At 39.2% G+C, this 16,323-nt stretch overlaps 2 protein-coding genes across 14 annotated transcripts; one reads left to right on the top strand and one right to left on the bottom strand.

The window, feature by feature from the left end:
• Positions 1-445: 445 nt before the first annotated feature.
• PUS3 (pseudouridine synthase 3) lies at positions 446-9,266 on the top strand. Of its 2 annotated transcripts, XM_036930203.2 has the most exons (6): positions 1,140-1,330; positions 1,811-1,893; positions 6,336-6,754; positions 6,872-7,437; positions 8,297-8,487; positions 8,631-9,266. In XM_036930203.2, exons 3-6 carry the CDS (start codon positions 6,380-6,382, stop codon positions 8,939-8,941), a joined length of 1,443 nt encoding a protein of 480 aa, XP_036786098.2. In that variant the 5' UTR covers positions 1,140-1,330; positions 1,811-1,893; positions 6,336-6,379; the 3' UTR covers positions 8,942-9,266. The 2 variants fall into 2 exon arrangements, with proteins under 2 accessions (XP_057346388.1, XP_036786098.2); XM_057490405.1 differs by lacking the exons at positions 1,140-1,330; positions 1,811-1,893 and adding an exon at positions 446-505 and having other exon boundaries at positions 6,340-6,754.
• On the bottom strand, positions 2,391-14,960 carry HYLS1 (HYLS1 centriolar and ciliogenesis associated). 12 transcript variants are annotated; one of them, XM_057490407.1, is made up of 5 exons: positions 14,531-14,959; positions 11,270-11,319; positions 5,721-5,818; positions 3,921-4,017; positions 2,391-3,709 (listed from the first exon to the last, which is right to left on the bottom strand). In XM_057490407.1, exon 5 carries the CDS (start codon positions 3,691-3,693, stop codon positions 2,791-2,793), a length of 903 nt encoding a protein of 300 aa, XP_057346390.1. In that variant the 5' UTR covers positions 3,694-3,709; positions 3,921-4,017; positions 5,721-5,818; positions 11,270-11,319; positions 14,531-14,959; the 3' UTR covers positions 2,391-2,790. The 12 variants fall into 12 exon arrangements, with proteins under 12 accessions (XP_057346390.1, XP_036786105.1, XP_036786110.1 ...); XM_036930210.2 differs by lacking the exon at positions 3,921-4,017 and having other exon boundaries at positions 14,531-14,652; positions 14,802-14,955; XM_036930215.2 differs by lacking the exon at positions 3,921-4,017 and having other exon boundaries at positions 2,391-3,706; positions 14,531-14,960.
• Between the last annotated feature and the right edge of the window lie 1,363 nt (positions 14,961-16,323).

Raw genomic sequence — 16,323 nt, 5'->3', positions numbered from 1 at the left:
TAGTTATGATCTCTCCGTGGTGCTGAAGCAGAAATCCCAGCTCTGTTCGGTCACTCTCAGGCACTCAATCGTTTTTTTGTTTTTGTTTTTGAAGCGATCATACTGCTTTTCAGCCTTTAAATGTGGACTTTAATAGTAAATGTTTTTATCTTTCAATGGTAACTTTCTGCTAATTTAAGTACGTGTAAAATCGGGCCACGTTCTTTAACCTTAATTTTCGTATAAATACAGCAGACATTTGAAAAACTACTTAGCGCACTAGAATTCTTCCTGTCTTTTGTTCTTGTACAACCCCAGATTCTGCCTTGTCGGAACTGGAGAAAAGGTGGCCAGACTGGAAAACATTAGGCAGATTTCAGCATCAAGTGTGCACCACGGACTCTGAGAACTACGTCTTCCGCAAAGGTGAACTACCTCTCCCGTGAGGCCCCGCGCGCGCGCGAGGATGACGCGAGTGACAGCTTCCTGTCTCCGGAAAAGCTGCCAGGCGGCGACGGGAAGGCAAGTGTGGGGCGCTTGGGGTGGGTTGTTTTCTGGGTTCTACAAAGAGGAGCAGAAAATAGCGGGACGTTTTTTTCTCTCCCCCACTCCGTGTCCCCATACCTTGATTTGGCGGAAAAGCGCTGGTGTATGGAAGTGGGGCTTCGCGTTAAGACCCTGTTTTTACGTCGGGTGCTTCTTGGAGCTCCTGGCACAAACTCGCAGCAGTAGGAAATTCTGATTCTTAGAGGGCTCTGCAAGTTGTCTCTGCTGCCTTGGAATTCTGTTTGCTCATAAAACTAAATACTGGTAGAAGTCGGGAATCCTAGTAGTTTGTGGAGCGGGAGGGAGGCCCGGCGACATCTTTCAAATTGTTTGGGAGATGACTTTCCACACGGTTGCTTTTCAATATTAGTGATAACAGTGCGTGTCTCCTGATCCTTTGGATATTATCCCTCCTTTATTCTTTGGCTTAAAATAAAGTTTTTCATGGGGAATGCTTTCTGCCACTGCACTGCTTACTAGTATATTCGAGACTAAAACCTTTTTTAACTTCAAAAAAAGTATCGAAACTAGCGATGGTTGTTTATGTAGCTCACACACGAATTCTCTTTATGGTAATTTGTTGTACCCTTCCAGGTGTTAGGTGTTAGCTTCCCAGTGAGAAGGGTTTGGTGCGCTGAGGAATATCCTTGTACCGAATCAGAAGTCGGACTCCTCTTTTTGCCACAAATCTGTCATAATAACCGATTAACCCTTTTGGACCAGTTCTTTGGTTAAATAAAGGGTTGAACTAGTCATGAAACTTCTTGATTTGGCAATATCCGGCTTTGGTATACATATAAAGAAGGTAAATCATTGAAGCGTTTTGTTGTTATTTGCATGTAAAAAATTCCATGTGGCTTTTACCTTTTTAAAAAGGTAATAAAAACTCCTAGTGAGGTGTTGATCTTTCCTTGTACTTTGTTTGTATGACTGAGATCATATTGTTCAATTTATGACCTGTTTCACTTAAGGTGCCATTTTTCCATTAGCTTCCCATGATTCCTAATGACTGATATTTTAATATTTATTTGACCACTTTCATTGGATAGTTTGCAGATCTTTCTTATTTGCCGTGAATATATCCTACATATATCTTTGAGTCACTGATTTCTTTCTTTCCCTTATAAATGCCTCACAGTGGAACTGGGTGAATGAATGGATTATGTAGCTTAAATGTTATGGAGAAAATGTACTTTAGCCGATTGTAATTGTCAAGGCCATTCATTTTGGTTACACAGCTGTTTTTCCTTGAGCAAGCAAACTATATTTCCTGTCATTCTTCCAGCTTCAAATGGTCACACCGACAACCTTCATAATTTGTTGTTCCTCACTGGATTAGAGGCATTAAGGACAAACATATAGTGTAAGGTAAGCAGAATTAGTATTTTGGTCCATGCCCAGATAGGCCAGATTTTGGTATTTGTCTGCATCTAGTTTCAGATATTTGTAGTTACAAGATCTGTTGCAGAACAGAAATAACCTTCAAGTGATTGGCATGATTTCTAAGAAAAGCTCAGTGGCAAATCATAAAAAAGTATGGTATCCTGGAATTAACTAGACTGAAATAATTCTGAAACAAAACTTGGGTTAGAATCCATTATGTCATACAATGCTGTTACTGAGCATCTATTAAAAAGCATTTAATATGGTTATGTGGGTTTACTGTATTTCTTTAGTAATAGATCTTTGCTGATATCTCGTTTCCTTTCTTTAGGATTGTATATAAAGGGCAAGTTTTTGTTTCTTCCTTTTGGCTCATTATTTAGGTGGTGAGAGTATGATGGGGAGTACAATGGAAAGGAGAATCAAAACCCTCCTTGGAGATCATCTTACTTTGGGAAGTATTAAATAAAAATAAAGTCAAGTTCAAAATTTCCAAAATTCTTTAATGTATAAGCTTAACACCCAGCAACTTTAAAAACACACTAATAAAAACAGTAACATTGGCCAAAGGTAAAAAGGTTATAGAACAGGAACAGTGCTAAATGACTGCTTTGTAGCCTGACAAAACATAAAGACCAGGTCTTTCTTTCTCCGGCTTGATTTCTCTTGCAATTGCTGGATCTGAAAGTGATAATTTAGAACTTAAGTGGTGTCTGATACCAGTATGATATACATCTATAGAAGACCAAGGATGGGTGAAGTCCCTACTCTTATGTTTTATGGACTTTCAAATTAGTTGTTTCTATTTAAATAAATGGAGACATATAAAGAACCAGTTTATCCCAAACAATCCTGTGAAAGGAGACAGGTTTAAAAAAAGACTTAAGAAGGAGAGAGAGAGAAAGGGAGCTTCCTGGGCATGACACCATTTGCAAGGTCACAACGAACACCCCAGCGAAGAGCAGATCTTTTCTTCTCGGTCGGTACTAGGTAATTGTTTGGAACATATATGTGCTGAGGCTTGGATTGGGGCTCTGTTCGACAAAGCATCTGCTCTCGGATACCCCATCGTAATTCCTTCCTATGATCTTCACCAGGTAACCGCATTGAGTCCCAGTCTCGTTTGTACTCAAAATATCGGGCTACCCGGTCTACCTTGCCCCGGTTTCGACTTAACTGGTCCAGCCTTGGGAGAATAAAGGACTTGGGTCGGCTGGCAACAATCAGGTCTTGTTCATAAGCTGGAGGGCCCATGCCTTCTCTTCGTAGATAGCAAATGAGCTGATCTTGAGAAATTCCTTGGTATTCATGTGCAAAATTATATTTCTGTGAAGTATCCTCAGGGGACTCCCTGTCTTCCTGGAACTGCAGATTTATCAGCTTTTGTCTTAAATCCCAGAGATCTGTATCACTCTCTGTACCAGACTCTGATTCACTGATAATTGACTCATCTGTCACTAATACTTCCCCACCCGGCTTCCTACGCAGCACCTTTCTCTTCATCACTGGTTTCCGGAGTTTTTGGGAGGCCTCTGAGACTGTTTCTGAAATGTCATTATTTTCTACCTGGGGGTACTGTAGTTGCACGGGAAGAGCAGGTTGCTTTCCTGGGGTTACTGAAGCCTTACTGTAGGGATCACACTGGAAAGACTGGGCTTCTCTCCTGACAGCTCCCTCACCCTGCCCTGCACAGATATGGGTAAAGGCTGCAGCAGCCACTAACATTCGTTCTTCTGGATCCATAGCGGCCCATTTTTGTCCATCAGGTCCCATAGGTTCCTCCATTACACTGTAGGACCTTCTGCAAGAGAAAACACTGATCACTTCCGGTAATAAATTCCCAGTTCATAAATTACTCATTTCCTTCTTGCTTATTATTTTATAGCAGTCAAATGGAGAAAGAATGGCTAAGGTAATCATAAGTACAACAGTTATATAATAAAATACAGATTAATACAGGGTAGTATGGGAACTATATGAAGGGATTAACTCAGCTCTAGAATATCTATTACCTGCTTTCATTTCCACTCTCTTCTTATTCACTCCCACTTGCTACTCCCCGGTAGTTCTTGCCACCTTTAGTAGCTCCTAGAACAGGACAGGTGAATTCTGGCAGAAAAAATGCTTGAGACTCTATGATATGGGACTTAATGTACATTATGTAACATACTTAGAAAGGCACTTTATGTATCTGGCATTGTTCTATGTGTTTGACCTTTATTCTTGTAATCCTCACAACTGTGAAATAGGTACTCTTATCTCCTTTTCACAGATGAGTAACATGAGGCATAGAGAAGTTAAATAACCAGTCCAGTTACACAGCTAGTAAGTATGGAGCTAGAATTGTAACTCAGGCAGCCTGGCTTCAGAGTCCTTGCTTTTAACCATGAGAGTGATTAAATCCAAAAACACATTACAAAAGCAGTAATATGCATGTATACACTTAGGTAATTTTAATGCATCTTCAGCTGCCAGGCTCAATCAGTTCATCCCAGTACCCTGTCACTGAGATAACTTAGTGTCCAAATCAACCAGCCAAATACCTAATGCTGGTTTCCTGACTAGATCTAGTATATGTGGCTCCTCTTCTGTTTCCTATGTCTCTGTATTGGAGGTTACCACCCCCCACCAAGTTTCACTGTCAAAGCTGATTTCTTATAATTTCTCATATTCAGATGCACATTTTTTAATATATTAAGGAACATATTTTATGAGTTTTCTGAACCTTAAAAGTACTCCTGGTAATCCAGCTATCTCAGCACATGTAGACCTACTCCATTTTGTTTAAAGCTGCACAGAATTCCAGTGTACAGATGTACCATAATTTATTTAGTCAGTCCCTGACTGATTTAACTTAGGCTTATAGTTTTTTGTTGTTTTAAACAAAGGTTAAAATAAGTATCTTGTATAAGTTTTTACATACTTGTGCAAGCATATGTGTATGCTAAATTTCTAGAAAAGGAGTAGGTTGATCAACAGGTTATGTGTGTGCTCAATTTTGATAACTGTTCTCAAACAGCCTCTACAGAAGTTGTACCAATACTGTCTTACAGGGCTTTTTTCTCCATTCCCTCTTCTTATACTATCAAACTTGTCTCTACAGTCAGTTTGTTAAAAAATAGTTCTCATAAACTGGCATTTATTTAAATTGAGTGAAATTGAGCATCCTTTCATATATTTGTAAGCTTTTTCCCCATTTGGACTTTTTCTTATTGAACTTTATTTTAAACTGATTTATGTATTAATGAATTACCTGAATACTAGGGAAGTTAGCTCTTTGCTATTATTAATTTTTTTCTTCCAAGTTTGTTGTTTACCTTCTGAATTTCTTTTTTGCCAGTCAAAGATTTTTTAGGTAGTCATATTTTTTGGTTTTCTAGAGTTTCTGGGTTTCTACAGTGTCCTATTTAGAAATTACTTTCCTACCCCAAGATTTTAAGAAAGTTATTCCAAGTTTTTTTCTGGTACTTTTTTAGTTTCATTTTTTACATTTAAACTTTTAGTGTATCATAAATATGGAAACTCAAAGGGCAAAAAACTAAATGCGCTACCTAGACTTAAGGTAATAGCCTCCGAACCGGTGTGATGATCTTCTATAACTAAAGTAACCATCAGTCATTGACTGGTTGCCTAGTATTGTCCCAATTTTAAAGATGTAGTAAAGTTTTCAGATGATCTAAATATGCTGGGAATTTCAATAATGATATATAAATTACATTACCCAGACTGACTCTTCTAATTGCTAGAGGTACAGAAATCTTTTATCAGAACATGCACTAAATTTGATTTTAAGGATAGTGATGCTTAATTACCTTCTTTCTGCCATCAAAACTGCTTAAAGGCTTCTACTTCCAATATGAAGTACAATCATTAACAAATTTCTTCAGTCAAGCTAGCTTCTATGAACCACCTTTAAGATAGAATTGGTTATTAGTTAAAAGAACACAGAAGCCACTAATTCTATCTGAAATACTGGAAAGCAATTGAAACTCAGAGTAGACATATGTATTCCATATAAACAGATCTTATGATTAGTATGGACAAATATGAGACATCAAAAGGAAATGTTTTAGGGAAAAATATACCAGTAACATCAGTCTTCAGTCATCTCAACTATGGAGACTAGAAAAATGAAATCTCTAGACATTTTCCCTAAATTCTGACTTAAACCTTAACAATGCTAGCTAAATATTTTTTGGTGCTACTTTCCTTTTCCCCCCTCTCAACTGGCCAGACAGGATGGAAAAGAGTAGTATCTGTGAATGACCAACCCATAATTAAGCTAATGCTTGTATCCTCAGGGCAGAAGCAAAGGTCTAATATCCTTTAGGCATTGCATCTGAGATACTCTTTAAACATAATGGGATGACACTGACATTACGAAAGGAATCAGCACTGAAATTGTTTTATCCTTTTGTTCTTTGCAGGTAGGGTGGGACCTGTCTGAATCTATTCCTGGGGTTGTCTTATAATGGCTGAAAATGACACAGAGAGAATCCAGACAGAAAATCTCCTAAAAAGAGTACAAGAATTGGAGCAGGAGGTACGAAGACTTAAAAAAGAACAGGTCAACAACAAAGACTCAAACATTAGAGAAACTTCCTCAGCAGCTGGAAAAGCTAAGCGTGCATTTGATTTCAGTGCTCATGGTCAGAGACATGTAGCCTTAAAGATTGCCTATCTGGGCTGGGGATACCAGGGCTTTGCCAGTCAGGAAAACACAAACAATACAATTGAAGAAAAGCTGTTTGAGGCTTTAACCAAGACTCGACTAGTAGAAAGCAGACAGATGTCCAACTATCACCGATGTGGGCGGACAGACAAAGGAGTCAGTGCATTTGGGCAGGTAAGGGCCACTGTCCTGTCTCTCAGAGCAAGCAATCCCGATATATTCTAGGTGTACATCCTGAGGATTAAGGTTATTTCTGTCTCTAAAACACAGTATCATTCTCTGATTCCATAGGTGATTTCTCTTGACCTTCGTTCTCACTTTCCAAAGGCCAGGGATTCAGAAAATTTCATTTTAAAAGATGAAGTCAATGATGCTGCTAAGGAGATCCGTTATACCCACATTCTTAACCGGGTGCTCCCTCCAGACATCCGTGTACTGGCCTGGGCCGCAGCAGAACCCAGTTTCAGTGCTCGGTTCAGCTGTCTTGAGAGGACTTACCGCTACTTCTTCCCTCACGCTGATTTAGACCTTGTAACCATGAACTGCGCAGCTCAGAAGTACGTTGGCACACATGATTTTAGAAACTTATGTAAAATGGATGTAGCCAACGGAGTGGTAAATTTTCAAAGGACTATTCTGTCTGCTCAAGTACAACTTGTGGGCCAAAGTCTGGCTGAGGAGAGACGGGAAGAACCTTTCCAGTTATGTCAGTTTGAAGTGAGTGGCCAGGCATTCCTTTATCATCAAGTCCGCTGTATGATGGCTATCCTCTTTCTGATTGGCCAAGGAATGGAGAAGCCAGAGATTATCGACGAGCTGCTGAACATAGAGAAAAATCCCCAGAAACCTCAATACAGGTAAGCTAAAAGTCCAAAAAAGCAAAACAGCTACTGCCTTAGAATGTTTAAAATATATTCTCACATATCTTCCTCTCCCCACAATTGTCTAAATAAGTCACTGGTTCTGTCTTAATGAAACTTGTAATCTAACTTGTAGAGTGTTATGAACAAGTAAAGAGGGAGGAGTACCTTTTAATTCCTCATTGTTCTGTCCCATTAGAAAGAAAATAGATGTTGAGACCAGGTGCCTTAAAAGAATATTCATTTCTACATTTTTTTTTCTGAACTTACATTAAGACGTATTGTTAGGGTCTAGTAAAGTTAAAAAGTGAGCATTCAACTATTCATATTAAATATTGTTTGCTTTGTATCATGGAGTAGTCATGCTGTATTGTACTTCTGAATTGTTCCTGGGTTTCTAAAATGGTAGGAGAGGCAGGAAGAATAGCCAGACTTTTCTTCTGAGAGCAGCTGAGGTCAGGTAGACCAATAATTCATTCCTAACCAGTGAAATCTAGTTTTTCCTCCATATGAATACAAATAGACTAGTTTGGAAAAACACCATCAGCTGCTTTTAATTTTATAGCATTATGGTAGAGCCAAGTCAACTCATTTCTAGGTGACTTGTTACCATTAAAATTTATCCTAATATAGATCAAAACTAACCAGTGGATCCATGGTTTATTGCCTTGTTCTTTTTTTAGTTATAAAGTTGTGCAAGATTAGGGATAGTCTTATATTTTCTTCCTATTAGATATTCAGTATCGTTTTAAAGATTTTTCCCCTCCTTTTAACCTGACTAACCCTGTTTTTAAAAAAATGTTGGATGGTTGCTTTGTATTCTTATGCTGTTTCTTCTTTCTCTCCTTCTGTATAGTATGGCTGTAGAATTTCCTCTAGTTTTGTATGACTGTAAGTTTGAAAATATCAAGTGGATCTATGACCGGGAGGTTCAGGAGTTCAACGTTACCCACCTACAACAACTATGGGCTAATCATGCTGTTAAAACTCACATGTTGTATAGCATGTTGCAAGGACTGGACTCTGTTGCAGTACCCTGTGGAACAGGTATGACAGGGAAATCCAAGGATTAAATTATTTACCAGAACCAAAGTTATACAGCATTATGGGGGAGGTAGATTTATATAAGGTTTGGAGTTGATTCTGTTGTGATAAAATATCCATGTAATGCTTGGTTGTATATATTATAGGACCAAAGATGGATGGAATGATAGAATGGAGAAATGTTAAGCCCTCTATCATAAAGCAGACCAGTGCCTTTGTAGAAGGAGTGAAAATGCGCACATATAAGCCCCTAATGGATCGTCCTAAATGCCAAGGATTAGAATGCCGGATCCAGCATTTTGTACGTAGGGGACGCATCGAGCACCCACATTTATTCTATAAAGAAGAAACAAAAGCCAAAAGGGACTGTAATAACACACTAGAGGAAGAAAATACTATTCTGGAGAAACCAACAAAAAGAGTCTGTGTTGATACAGAATTTAAAAGCATCATTTAGCCACAGAAAATTCACAGGAATCTAGGAGGCAATAACTAGCAAGTGATAGGTGGGTAGAAGGTAAATACAAAAAAAATTTACCACAAGAAGTCCTAGAAATTCAAACGATCAGCTCTTAAAAAGAAAACCCCAAAACATAAAAGACCATTAGGCCTTATTAAGGAAGTTCTTGCTTAAACAAGAAGTTCAAACATCTCTCATTTCTGTCCAAAAGGATTAAGAGATGGAAGAAGCAAAAAGCAATTGTGAAACAGAAGTATTTATGTACACCTAAAACCTGTGTTGTGTTCAAATTCATTAAAGCCTGATCCTGCAAGTGTCTTAATTTGTTGTGCTGTCCTTTTTAAAAGTGAGACCTTACTACTTATCTGAATTCTCATGAAGAGCTTTGCCCAAGTGTCTTATTTTCTAAGACAGAAATTAAAAGTAAAAAATTTAGTCAGTTAAACATTTGATAAATTGATTTAGTTACCAGGTATGATACTGCCTGGAAGTGACTAACTGAATAAGGCATAGCATCTCTTATAAAGCTTATCAGTCTAGTGCTGTGTGAGCCACAAATGGTCTCTGTTGAATATTCTCCTTTTTACAACCTTTTACATATGTAGAAAACATTCTTGGGTCAAGGGCCATATAAAAACAGGCTATGTGGTTTATTAACCCTTAGTCTAGTGGTTTAAGGAAAGCGCTTATAAAGCGGGGAGATATCCAAGCTAAATATTGCAGAACAAGTGGGAGCCCAGTTAAAGTGGGCATTAAAAAGCAGTGTTAAGTGTGTGTAGGGCAGAACATGCAGTTTGTCTAAAGGGTTGAAGATTACAGCATTTGCAATCAAGACAACTGTAAATACAGTGGTATGACTTGAGAGTGACGGGAGCATAGTTGAGAAAGATAAGCAAGGATCATGTTTGTAGAATTTTATATTGAGAGGCCACTGGAAAGAGGCCAGACTGAAGTAAAAGTATTGCTCTGGGTACACTGTGGACTGGAAAAGGGCAAGACAGTGGAACCAATTAGGAGGCTGTTAGACTCAGCAAGGAAAAAGATGATAATGGCCCAGACTAGATTTGTAGTAAGAGGAATGGAGAGAAGTAGATGCATTTGAGATTATGAAAGGAGAAGCAACAGGATTTAGGTTGAGTGAATGTGAGGTCAAAAGTAGGAAGGCGTGATTGTTTATAGTTCATAATGCGTGATCAAAACCGAAAGTTTCTGTGATGACTGCCCTTGTACTGTTCACCATGTAAGAACTTATTCACTATGTAAGAATTTGTTCACCATGTAAGAACTTGTTCGTTATGCTTCAGAAGATTGGAGACTGATGAGAATTAGGCTTGGGGTGGATTAATGACTGCATTGAGTCCCCTATACGGAATTTTATTGTTGTTAACAACCATTTGATCAATAAATATGAGAGATGCCCTCTCAAAAAAAAAAAAAGTAGGAAGGCTTTCAGGATAATTTCTAGGTTTCAGATTTAAGCAACCCTGAGATGACAGGAAAATGAAGGGAGGCTTTGCTTGTTCTCAAAAGTTTACAAGTGACCCTCCAAATATTACTTATCAACACCAATATTGATTCAAGAGTTCAAAGTTCTCTTATATAACACATTATAGCAATTAAAACAATAAACATCAAAGTAAATGAACTCAGACCTGGTACCTCAATAACAATTTTCATCATTGCATAGTGTATTACTTATCTGCATTTATGTTATAATTATGAGATCCAAAGTTTTATTTAGCAACCAACAAATGATTAGCTTATTTCTACCTATGTTCAAAACCCTAGGTATGCAAGTATGATTTATATCCTCAAGCTGCTGGTTAAAATACAACTAGCACAGGACAACTAGAAAACTATTAAATAGTCAACTGATGCTGCGTAAGTGCCACAGAAGCTTAGTTGTGGGTGGACTACAGAAATAAAGACTTCATTGAGGATTCCAGGTTTACTAAGTTAACTAACACAGTGTCAGAAAAGTGCAGTGACCTTATATTATTGAAGAGTAAGAAGGCACATAGTAGCTTTTACATTCTAGCAGAGTAGGAACCAGGAAAGACTCCTATTTTTGAGATGGGGAAATAGTGTTACAAAATAAGATTTATTCTAGCCAATTGTACAATCCCCGTCTTCTGGATTTTGAATCATGTCATTAGTTTTTGGGACCTAATCTGCCAACATTTCATCTGAAGCTTCTAAAAATGTAATTGCTTTCTCTTTTAATTCTGATATAAAGATCCTTTTATGTTTAATGTTATCACTAAGTGAGCATAGGATATACATGTAAGGACAAACCAAAGCACTTTAGTTTTTTCAACTTCCTACCTTGTTTCAATGAACCTTCACTGGCATTAGTTTTTGAGTTAAAGAAAAACCTAGAAAAGAAAATTTAAGAAATCACTAATTTTTAAAAATCAACTCTTAAGAAATGAAACTTTCGACAAAAAGCACTAACTAAAAAGATATGCTCGAGAGATTCTATAGAAGCAAGGGATGTAGAGATTAGGATTTTACATCTTAAGTAAAATCCTTTCAACGTTAACTAGATTATACTATCAAATCTAGAACAATAAGGGTTTAGTAACATTATTTTGGTAGTTATCACAAAAAATTCAAGAGAATCATCACAGATGAAGCAAATGAGAAGTCTCAAAATGTTAACTGCAAAATTAGTTATCTGAGGTAATGTTTCTATAAATTTCAGTCTCTGACCAATGGTAGGGACTGTTTCATGTGTTTTTTATTGTAGTTACTATCTGTCGCCAGAGAACAATGTTATAGAACTATTGATTATATTCTCTATGCTGTACTTTCGTCCCCATGACCACATTATAATTGAGATTTTGTGCCTCTTTAACCCCTTCACCGTTTACACCCACCTACTCCAACCCCTGCCCCATGGCAACCACCAGTCACTTCTCAGTGTCTATGAAATCTACTGCTGTTTTGTTCATTTTGTTTTATTTTTAGATTCCACATATAAGTAAAATCATATGGTATTTGTCTTTCTCTGCCTGGCTTTTTTCTCTTGGCACAATACCTTCTAGGTCCACCCATGTTGTCACAAATGGCAAGATTTTTTTTTATGACTGAATATTCCATTGCATATATGTACCACCTCTTTATTCTCCTAATGATGGACACTTTGGTTATTTCCATATCTTGGTTATTGTAAATAATGTAGTAAACATAGGGGTGCGTATGTCTTTTAGAATCAGAGATTTTTGCTTTCTTTGGGTAAATTCCTAAAAGTGGAATTGCTGGGTCATATGGTACTGCTATTTTCAGTTTTTTGAGGCACCTCCACACTGCTTCCCACAGTGGCTGCACCAGTTTACATTCCCACCAACAGTGTAGGAGGGTTCCCTTTTCTCCACATCCTTGCCAACACTTGTTATTTCTTGTCTTTTTGGATACTGGCCATTCTAACTGGTGTGACGTGGTATCTCATTGTCGTTTTGATTTGCATTTCCCTGATGATTAGCAATGTGGAGCATCTTTTCATGTGCCTGTTGGCCATCTGTATGTCTTTGGAAAATGTCTATTCAGGTCCTCTGCCCATTTTTAAATTGGGTTATTTGTTTTTCTGGTGTTGCCTTAGGAGTTCTTTACATAATTTGAAATGTTAGCCCTTTATTGGATGTATCATCTGCAAATATATTCTCCCAAGCCATAGGTCACCTTTTTGTTTTAGTGACAGTTTCCTTTGTTGTACAAAAGCATTTTAGTTTGATGTAGTCCTGCTTGTTTATTTTTGCTTTTGTTTCTGGTAGGGACTAAATGTTTTAAGTAGGGCTTAGATTTTACTTTCTTCATTGGCAAAGTGGAAGAATTATTTCAATAGGCTGTGAAGTTTAAGTGAGATTTTATATATATGGCATGTTACAAGTGTAATACATATTATACATTATATAAAAATAAATACATATAAGTAAAATGGTGCACTGTGAGAAGGATTACACCATTCGTTTCAATGTTCGTGCTGTATAAAACTACAGAGATGGAAGAAAAAAAAACTACAGAGATGGAAATGGAATAGGACTCTGCACTAGGGAATTTCCAACTCTAAAAACCAAAGAGATTTTCTTATGGCACATGTACTACACTACACAGTGACTAACATCTTATATTCTTGCATTTATATTACAGCACACTCCAGGTTTTTTTCTTAAACATATGAAAACAGGTGTTTGCAAATAATAAAAAATAAACTTTAGTAAGGTCCACAGGTAACTCAGTTCTTTCTCTCTATTTAATATAAACATCTGATAGTCTTTTCTTTTACTTAGGGGGAAACTTTCACAGAAGCTAGAGCAATTTATATTTTGTAGCTAAGTATTGATGATACTGATTAAAATATCCAACAGCACCTTCTCTTCAAAAATTTTAAGGGATTGAGTGGTTGGTCCATGTTTAAGTAGTTGTAAGTGAAAGGATTTCGAGGGTAGTAGGGATGATTTTAAACTGGGATAGAGGGGTTGGGTCAGAGATTCTAACCATTACAAGGAAGCTATTAGAGTTACAACACATTCCTCTATCTCTGGGGAGTTAAGAATACAGCTTAAAGAACCACAATACCCTAAGAAAGACAACTGAAATCCAAAAAGACAACAAACAGGGAAATACTTGCAACAGGTTTGAAATCACTAATTCAAATTCCTCTTAGAAAGCTATTAAAAGATACATGCACAAGAATAGAGATAAGACAGATGATTTACCAAAAATTAATGACTAATAACAGAAAAAGATGCTTCATCTCATTAATGATGCAATAAAACATTAAAATACCCTCAGATTGTCAAGATTTCAATACCCAGTGCTGGTTAGTGTATAGAAATAAGCACCTTTACATTCTGTGTGGGGAGATAGTTTTTCTAGAGGGCAGTTCAGCATTGTGAATCCAAATGTAAATTGTACCGTAACTTCTAAGCCACAATCCACTCCAGCAATTATTATAAGGAGATAAGCTGGGCAAGTATGCAAATATATGAATGTACAACTGACAATTACCATGCTATTTCATGATGATGAAAAAATTGGAAAAACAAATGTCCATCATTAATGGATTGGTTAAATATTTGGTATAGTATGGCCACAGCAAGAAACACCATGGTTTCATTAAAAATGATGCGTATCTACAATCAAAAGATTATATTTAAAATACAGTTATATAAACATTTATTCATTTTTGTAAGAATGTATTTTTAGTAAACCCAAATGTGAAGTGTTTTTTTTTTTTTGCATGGTTACCTGTGGTTGATAGAATTTCGAGTATATACGTACCAAGTGCTTGGACTTATTTCTAAGAACGAGATTATATAGTTTTAAAATCAGAAAAAAATATTTTATTTGCATTCTGAGGTAGGATTACAGGGTTCTTCAATTCTGCACGCTACCTTAACCCATCAGGGAAAGGACTGTTTGCGCGGTGACACCCGTAAATTCACAAAAGGTTTAACGAGAGAATGAGAAGACTTTCCTCCCTTCCCAACAAGGACCGGGGTCCGCACCACCTGGCTCGGGCGTGGTTATCGGCTCCCTCGCAGGCACCAGCCCCGCCACCCCCGGCCCCGCGGCCCGGTTCACCTGACAGGCATGCGGCGGGCGGCGCCGGAGAGGGGCTCCCACGGGCAGTGGGCGCACACCGTGACGTGGAGAGGCTCGGGCACTGCAAACACCGCTCACATGCGCCTTAAGAAGCAGCACACCTGGGTTCAACAGGACGGTCCAGGCCTGGGACGGCGCTCCAGGGGAGGGAAACCCCGACTCCGTGCCACTCAGAACCCGACCTCCTCGAAGTAGCGGGCCGGCTGCCCTCGGGGCCCGTGCACACGCTCTCCTGGCCTGTGCCGCTTACCCGCCCCGCCGAGTCCGCCAGCCGTACGGAGGTCCACAGCCAGGTTAGCGCAGCTCTGCCGTGTCGGCTAGCGTCCCGCCGCTCGCGCACGCGCACGACCACCCCAGCGCCTAGGCGGCCGTTATTTGGCCGGCCGCAGAGATTTAAACCACAGGAGCGAATCGGCGCTCTCGGGCCCGCCCAAACGCCCTCCTATTGGTCCTGAGAATAAACGTATTCGGTACCTACGTTCTGATTGGTGCACATTTTCTCTAGACCCTCCCCCGCAGGCGGGAGGAAGCCTGGGTTTTGGGGCGTCGATTTGGAAATGTCAGAATCCCGCCGCGCTCCGGCGCGTAATTCCGTGCCGTTGCGTCGCCTGCAGGCGACCCCGTAGGGGAGGAGACGACTCTCAAGCCACGGTTAGCGGCCGGATAGTTTGGGTTTTTGGAGAGGCGGTCTTAACGTTCCGTCCATCTCAGTGAAATCAGGCTCTGTTCTTCCCCCCTTGGAAAGGAGTCGCTGGCGTCGGAAACGGAGGGCTCTCAAAGCAAGGCTGAAGCCAGCTCCCTCCATCCCGCCTCTTCACCCCTGGCAGCCCTGGATCTGATGCTCTCGGCTTCTGTATAAGGACCCGGACGCGCGGGGAGTCCTTTCCATGGCTTGCAAAATTCTCTCACTTGACCCTTGACCCTTTATGTGTCTCCAAACCCTGCTCCAGCCACTCTTTTTTCTGGAAACCAGCAGTCACTTGCAATCCCCACCCCCACCCCCCGAAATGTACCCGTCTACTCCCTTCAGTCTCTTAAAAAAAATTTTTTTTTCTTTTTTGGTATAAGTACCTGGGAAAAACAGTTTAGTGCTTTGGGAATTGCTGAGGATGAAACCTAGAAAATAAAAAGGGTGGAGCTACCCACAACTCAATGTCCTAGTCACTGCCCGGCAATCTAACCAAGCACCCTGTCCTCCACGTTTCCCGCGTTCCATATCCCACTTCACACAGGCCGGTGCTGGTAGACAAATTTAATGTACACTCTTTCTTAAATCCTTTTTGTCCAAATAGTTCATATTACCTCTTCTCTCTTTGTCTCAGGGTCTTTGCACTGCCTCTAAGGCACTTTGGATTTTGCGGAGACAGGGGTGGGGGGAAGCGCGAAAAAGGAATAAACAAGAGAAGATGGCAGAATTCGGTTGTAAAGATTTGAATGACCCTATTCCTAGATCTCCAGTATCTTAACACTCCTTGCAGAGTACACACTTTTTCTTTTTCATCAACAAATAAATATCCCACGTTCAGGTTTGATCCTCTTATGCCTGCCAATCCCCCGCGCCTGCCCCCGTTAGTTTCTCATTATCCTTTATGTTAAAATTTGATCTTTAATGGGTAACAACTTGAAGGATCTGTCTCCTGTCGTATTTCAAGCGGTATCAAGTGTTCTACTCAATCCTTGTCTTTTGGTGGATCACTTCGTCCTCCAACTTTGCCTAGATCTGATTTAATGATCCTCATAGTTCCCTGAAATCCATTGAACCTAGGTCAAGA

Source organism: Manis pentadactyla, chromosome 13 (genome assembly GCF_030020395.1).
Source record: "Manis pentadactyla isolate mManPen7 chromosome 13, mManPen7.hap1, whole genome shotgun sequence".
In the NCBI taxonomy this organism is placed as follows: Eukaryota; Metazoa; Chordata; class Mammalia; order Pholidota; family Manidae; genus Manis; species Manis pentadactyla.
The sequence above is the reverse complement of the archived record's forward strand: the minus strand, read 5'-3'. Positions and strand labels throughout refer to the sequence as shown.